General features: G+C 48.7%; 1 protein-coding gene across 1 annotated transcript in view; it reads left to right on the top strand.

Moving 5' to 3' along the window:
* Positions 1-6,680, top strand: part of Hnrnpl (heterogeneous nuclear ribonucleoprotein L) — a 12,686-nt gene that overhangs the window by 3,282 nt on the left and 2,724 nt on the right. Inside the window, exons 3-8 of the mRNA XM_023721459.1 lie at positions 1-236; positions 349-434; positions 1,123-1,219; positions 1,304-1,376; positions 4,621-5,084; positions 6,559-6,675. The exon at positions 1-236 is cut by the window's left edge and continues 28 nt beyond it. Coding sequence (XP_023577227.1) covers positions 1-236; positions 349-434; positions 1,123-1,219; positions 1,304-1,376; positions 4,621-5,084; positions 6,559-6,675 — 1,073 coding nt within the window. The remainder of the gene's footprint in view (positions 237-348; positions 435-1,122; positions 1,220-1,303; positions 1,377-4,620; positions 5,085-6,558; positions 6,676-6,680) is intronic.

Below are 6,680 nucleotides of genomic sequence, written 5' to 3'. Positions count from 1 at the left end.
ATGTGGTGGTGATGCCCAAGAAGAGACAGGCACTAGTAGAATTTGAAGATGTGTTGGGGGCTTGCAATGCAGTGAACTACGCAGCCGACAACCAAATCTACATTGCCGGTCATCCAGCTTTTGTCAATTACTCTACCAGCCAGAATATTTCCCGCCCTGGGGACTTGGATGATTCCCGTAGTGTCAACAGTGTGCTTCTCTTTACCATTCTGAACCCCATCTATTCCATAACCACGGTGCGTGCCAGCAAGCATTTCTGAGGGCACCTCTGAAATCTTTTATTGCCTTGTTCCTTAAGCCAGACTGACTTGTCAGGGCCCTGTCATTTGCCTATGTTTGCTTTTTCAGGATGTTCTTTACACTATTTGTAATCCTTGTGGCCCTGTTCAGAGAATTGTTATTTTCCGGAAGAATGGAGTCCAGGCTATGGTGGAATATCCTTTGTTGGAAACAAGTATTATTTTTGTTGGGGACTCTTCACATGGCTTGGTAATGGAATATTTGAATTAGCATGCAGTGGACCAAATGCCCTTAGAGAGTACACTGTCTGATGGGGTATATGGAGACATATATTACATCGTAACTGTAACTCTTAGGAGTGGAGTGCTGTGAGATACACAGGGAAAGGAGCATAGATGGATCTGAGGTAAGGAGGGGGAACCTGAGAACTGCACATTGGCTGTTAAAGGGGGAGGATTCTGTTAGAGCCACCAGAGAAGGTCACTAGGACATCCTTTGTAGTGGTCTGATTTCAGTGGGACACCACTGGTGGACTTTGTTATTGTTTAGATCACACTTTAAAAGATAGCAAAAGAGGTTGGGGACAAAGAAGGTGGCTTGGTTTGGAGTGGTGGCTAAGAAAATTTTTTCCATTTCTGCTGATGGCTGGAGAGAACTCTGGCTAAGGCATCTACCCAGGACAGTGCAGTTGATCCCCACATTTCTTAACTCTCACTTGGAGCTCTTTGTGGTGAGCTGGCTTAAAACCTTTTTTTTTTTTTTTTTTTTGATTTTTGTTTTGTTTTGTTTATCAGCTCTGGTTGCTGCTTTGTCTTCCTATCTTTTGGGGATAACCCCTCTTCAGAGAGCTCTTACCACAGGACTTTCCTTAACCTTATTCACATTTGACTCTGTGCAAAGTGCCCAGCGAGCCAAAGCTTCACTCAATGGGGCTGACATTTATTCTGGCTGTTGCACTCTGAAAATCGAATATGCAAAGGTAGGCCTGGGAGATGACTGCCCCCGGCCAGCTTCCAGGGGAGATTGGGCATGGCCCATCTCAAGCTTTGTCTTGTCCTTGCAGCCTACGCGCTTGAATGTGTTCAAGAATGATCAAGATACTTGGGACTACACAAATCCCAACCTCAGTGGACAAGGTAATCCTGCAGCCACTTTGTTCTAAATACACCTGCCTCGCCTCCACTCAACTAGCGCACTTCATAAACCCGGGCTCAGGGTTATGTAATGCCATTGGGCTCCCTGTGGACATGGGTGAGGGTATCGGATCAGCTCTTGGAGAAGACACCCCATTGATAAATGGTAATGAGAGACCTCTTCAGGTTCTTCTGTTTAGGGCCTTCTGATTTTGCTGCACAAGTTACAGTTGAGGCTAAGGTTTGCTGGGGTGGGGAGCAGGGCCTTGCTGAAAATGAGGCAAGGGGGCTTAGCAATCAGCAGCTCCCAACCATGTTTTGCTGCTTTCCTTGCAGTACCTGGCTAGAGTTACTGGCTCTCTTCCCACTGGGCCAGGAATGGTCCTGCTCTGCCGTGGAGGGGGGTGTCTCGTGGGAATTACAGATGGAGGAGGTGGTAAGGGCTACTGGGCTCAGGTCTTTGAGCAAGTTGACCTTGTGGAGGTTAAACACTCGGAATTGGACCAGGGCAGACATGCCTCACCTCAGTTATAGAGGGGACTCAACATCTCTGCAGGGGGCCCAAATGGACAAACTCCCTTCCTAGTGTCTGTCAAGAATGGTTTGCCTTTGGTAGGCGGGAGAGGTGGAGGATTGCCTTTGAAAATCAGCGGCACTCCCTCTGAAAATCAGCAAGATCATCCATCTCTTGGTCTGATTCATCGGACTAGGCCATGGGCTGAGGGAGGCCATGGGCTGACATCGCGAGGCTCTGGGAGGCCACAGGCCCCCACTCCTAGGCAGGCAGGTAGGCCTGTCTTGCTTGCTCTTGCAGCTGGGAAGAAATGACGGGGTGGGCTAGTCTCTTCCCAGGACCCTCGCAATGGGCCCTGTGGGCCTGGCTGCTCCCTCCAGAGGTCAGAGGCAAATTGGTGACTGAGTGAATGTACCAGAGCGGGCAATGGCATTACATGACTGCTAACAGAAACATGGCAACCAACTATTTCTTCTCCAAGGAACATAAATAGAAGATGTGCAGACCGGCAGGGGCTAGTGGCAGGGGCTGGCTGTGCATTGGTTTTGATGCCTCTCAGCTTTGGCCGCCCTGGCGCTGGGGCCAAAAATGGAGGGCTGATGAGGTGACCTGGAGTGAGGGCGGTGCTTCGCCACCCCCTCAGGAACCATACTTCAGCGGCTCTGCCTCTGCACATTGCTCACCAACACACAGGGTAGAAAACCACTAGTTCTTCCTGGAGAGAACAGAACATGCAGCCTCCACCACGTCCCCAGAAACAGCTGCAGACTTGAGCTCACTACATCAAGAACACCACACCGCGCTCCAAGGAACAACTACAAGCACAGAGACAGAGGCAGACAGAGACAAAGAGAAAGAGACGCAACATGGCAGCAGACACTGCTTTTTTATTAAACATTAAAAGGCAAAATGCAAGCAAACTTGAACCCGAGAATGTACACAGAAGTAGGAAACACAGAGAACAGAGCTCTCCCAGCCAGCCAGCGGTCCTCTTTTCGGAGAACGTTTCATAGACTGAAGTAGATTCCATGGGCCTCCAAGACAATAGGATCCTCTCCATTCCTCGCCATATGGGTTTTGTTTTTTAAGTCCTTTGGTTTGGGGAGGGCCTTCTTTTTTCTGTTCAATTTTTTTCTGCAGTCATCGGCTGCCAACATAATCTGCACCAACTGGAGATCAGAAAAAAAAAGCTTAAGCCACAACAACAAAAAAAATCAAAAAACCAAAACAGACCTAAACCAGACAGCCAAACAGCTCAGAGGCACACGGTTACCTGCTGGCGGGTAACCAGGTGTGCTCCCAAGGCCAAAAGTGCGGGCATAGTGGGGCCATTGGCACACTTCATACCAGGAGACACGCACATGGAGCGCTACACAGCCAGAAGCACCGCACTGCAGCACACAATGTGAGGAGGTGACAACATGGAGGGACACTACCCACTTCATACACCTTTATTTCCACTTTTCTGATATCTTCTGAGGACAGAACATCTGTGAGCCAATTTTGTTTTAATCAAAACATTGACTTTTAAAACGATTCTTTAAAGAAATTGTATCGGATGTGTGCTGTAACTTGTATTTATGACTGTAAAACCATGTGATGCAGGGTCGCAGTGTATGTTTGATGGGACGCCATCTTTCAGAACTGTGCTAACTCACTCTTGAAGCGTCCAATGGTAAGAGAAAATACAGATTTGTTTTTTGTGACAAATGGACATTGTACTCTGTACTTCTGCTGTAAGTAGCCCTTTTCATTTGTAATGACTGATTTCTGGAAAACAAAACCCAGCCTGGGTGGCAGGAAAGGGCCATGGTTTCAAGCCCTGGGTTTTGGAGTCAGCCAGATCTGGGTTCAAATTCTGACCAAGCCACTAACTTGTTTTGTGGTATTGGGCCAAAGTATCCTTTAACTACTTCGTTAAAAGTTAACCACTCAGTTTTCTCATTTGTAAAATGGGGCTAAAATGTTAGAACCTACCTCATAGGGTTGTTGTGAGGAATTAAGAAAGTTGTGATGTCTGTAAAGCGCTTACCCAGTGTCTGTCACTTAAGCGCTAAATTACCGGCAGTGGTTATGACTGCATCTGGGGCTGGGAGCGGGGGTCTGCGCCACTGTTGGGTTGAGAACCTTGATGCCTTGTACATGACTGCTGATTTGAACTGTTTGTGTTGTTGCCCTACTCGTCAGCTCCTGCAGTCCGTCTCTTCGGGCTGGATGTGTCTGGGGGAAGATGATTGGGTCCAGGACTGAGAATGAGGCCCCTAGAGAGCAGCAGGTTCTAGAGTACCCAGAGCATGGGGGCTTAGGGACCAAATTAATCTAGGTAGGCCCCCCTTCATTGTTCTTAACCTTTTCTCCCTTCACTGGGACCTTATAAAACTGCTTTTAGTTCCCATCATACATCAGCCACGTGGCGTCTTCTGAGTTTCCCTGAGGGACTGAGAGCTGGATTTGCCTACTCGGGATGGGGCAGGTGAGCAGCACCTGGCCTCAGTCTTCACTGGGAAGGCAATCCAGCCCTGCATGGGATGGGGAGAGAAGACAGAGCTTGGAGGTCTGGGCTTCATGCCTGTTCTGGGTCAGGGCCTAGGAAGGAATTTCCAACAGTCCTTGTAAGTGAAGGACTTACAGGGAAGCTTAAGGATGCTGAGCAACTTTGGGATTTGCCTCTAGTCAGGAGAGAGATGCTCTTCTTTTAAAGTTCAACTTATAACTTTTTTTTTCTGCTTCCAGGTGATCCTGGCAGTAACCCTAACAAACGCCAGAGGCAGCCCCCTCTCCTGGGAGATCACCCCGCAGAATATGGTGAGGGCAGAGGGTTCTCCTCCGTGGACTCCCGTGGCTCCTGTGCCCCTGCCCGCCGTCCGCTGAGCAAATTCTCACCCGTCCTCCCTCTCTTTCCTTCCCACCCCCCAGGAGGGCCCCATGGTGGGTACCACAGCCATTACCATGATGAGGGCTACGGGCCCCCCCCACCTCACTACGAAGGGAGAAGGATGGGCCCACCTGTGGGGGGTCACCGTCGGGGCCCAAGCCGCTACGGCCCCCAGTATGGGCACCCCCCACCCCCTCCCCCACCACCCGAGTATGGCCCCCACGCCGACAGCCCTGTGCTCATGGTCTATGGCTTGGATCAATCTAAGATGAACTGTGATCGAGTCTTCAATGTCTTCTGCTTGTATGGCAATGTGGAGAAGGTGAGCTTCTGCTGGGTCAGTGGCTTTCCTTGTAGACTTAGCAGGTGTGTGGAGAGAAACCCTGAGCAGCTTGCCAGGCATCAGAGGGGAAGAACCAGTAAGGAGCTGCCTGCTGGAGTGCGTGACTAGGTAGCTCATGCAGCCCACAGTGGACAGGTTTTATATGGTCCTCACAGGGTCTGGTTTTTTCATTTTCTTCCAAAGTATCAGTTGTTAAATCAGGATGTTACTACATAACAGTACTGGAACATACCAGTAAATAAATATAGAAATATAAGAATTTGGGGGCCAGTGAAATAGCTCAGCAGTCTAAAGCACCTTGCTTAGGCAAGCACATAAGGACCTTGGTTCAGTCCCCAGCACCACATGCTGCACCAGGCCCACTCCCAGGGTGGGCTGAGCCAGCCACAAAAAAGAAAAAGAATTTGTTCATCATGTAAAATCCATTATGTAAAGATTTTTTTTTGGAAAGCTGAGGTGGTCTGGTGGGGGCCTTCATTCTCTGTGGGACACTAGGGCTGGCTGGTGACTGACTGCTTCCTAAGACCATATGGTATTTTCAGTGTTTTCCCTATGTCAAACTTATACAATTTTGGAAGTCTATATAGTATATTCTGGCTCGGAACATTAAAGGTAGCAGTTAAATAGGTGAAGTGTTCACACATAGCAAGTCTTTTGTTTTTTTTTTTTTTTTTTTTGGTGGGACTGGGCATTGAACTCTGGCCCTTGCGCTTCCCAGGCAAGCGCTTATTCTCTGAGCCATCTCCCCAGCTCTGCAAGTCCTATTAAAAATAAAAATGCTTCACAGGTAATACGTTGTTTCATTGTCACAGTGATGCTTAATGAGAAAGAAAAGATAGAGATTGAATAATAACTTGGCCAGATTCACATAACCTTTCTATGGAAAAACAATTGGAGCTAAACAGCCAGGCTTCAGAGGCAGTGTGTCATCTAGCAGACCTGTGTAGTGTTCACAGGTGTCCTGCCGTGCCACGGGTATGGCTTGGGTAGAGTGCTTGCTGCCCACACGCCACCAGGGTTCTGTTCCCAGTGTACAAAATACCCTGTACATTTGACTGGCTTTGTAACTAAAACACTGATAAAAAATGTTCTTTCGTTTTGCTCAGTTTTCTGTTCTGCATCTTTTTTTTCCGGAACCGGGGATTGAATTCAGGTCCTTGTGTTTGCCAGGGAAGCACTTATTCCACTGAGCCATCTCCCCGGCCCCGTTCTGCATCATTAAATGGCCAACTCATGGGCATGTTCTATACCTGAAAAAGCATTGTTAGACTCCACTGCCTACCTTGTGTATTTGGTGGGTGGGCTGGGCCGGTTTTTCTAGTAGTCCTTACCCCTCATGCACAAGTTGAGAGTGGAAGCCCAGAGCCAGAGGAGTTACTGTTATGACTAACAAGGGCTGGAGAAGGCCCTGGCAGCTGGTCAGTGTGCTAATCCGTATGGTTCTCTCCCCAAGGTGAAGTTCATGAAAAGCAAGCCGGGGGCTGCTATGGTGGAGATGGCTGATGGCTATGCTGTGGACCGGGCTATAACTCACCTGAACAACAACTTCATGTTTGGGCAGAAGATGAATGTCTG

The sequence above is a fragment of the Octodon degus genome, unplaced genomic scaffold (genome assembly GCF_000260255.1).
Source record: "Octodon degus isolate 3935 unplaced genomic scaffold, OctDeg1.0 scaffold00083, whole genome shotgun sequence".
NCBI classification, from domain to species: domain Eukaryota; kingdom Metazoa; phylum Chordata; class Mammalia; order Rodentia; family Octodontidae; genus Octodon; species Octodon degus.
Note: the sequence above shows the minus strand (reverse complement) of the source record. Positions and strands in the feature narration are given on the sequence as shown.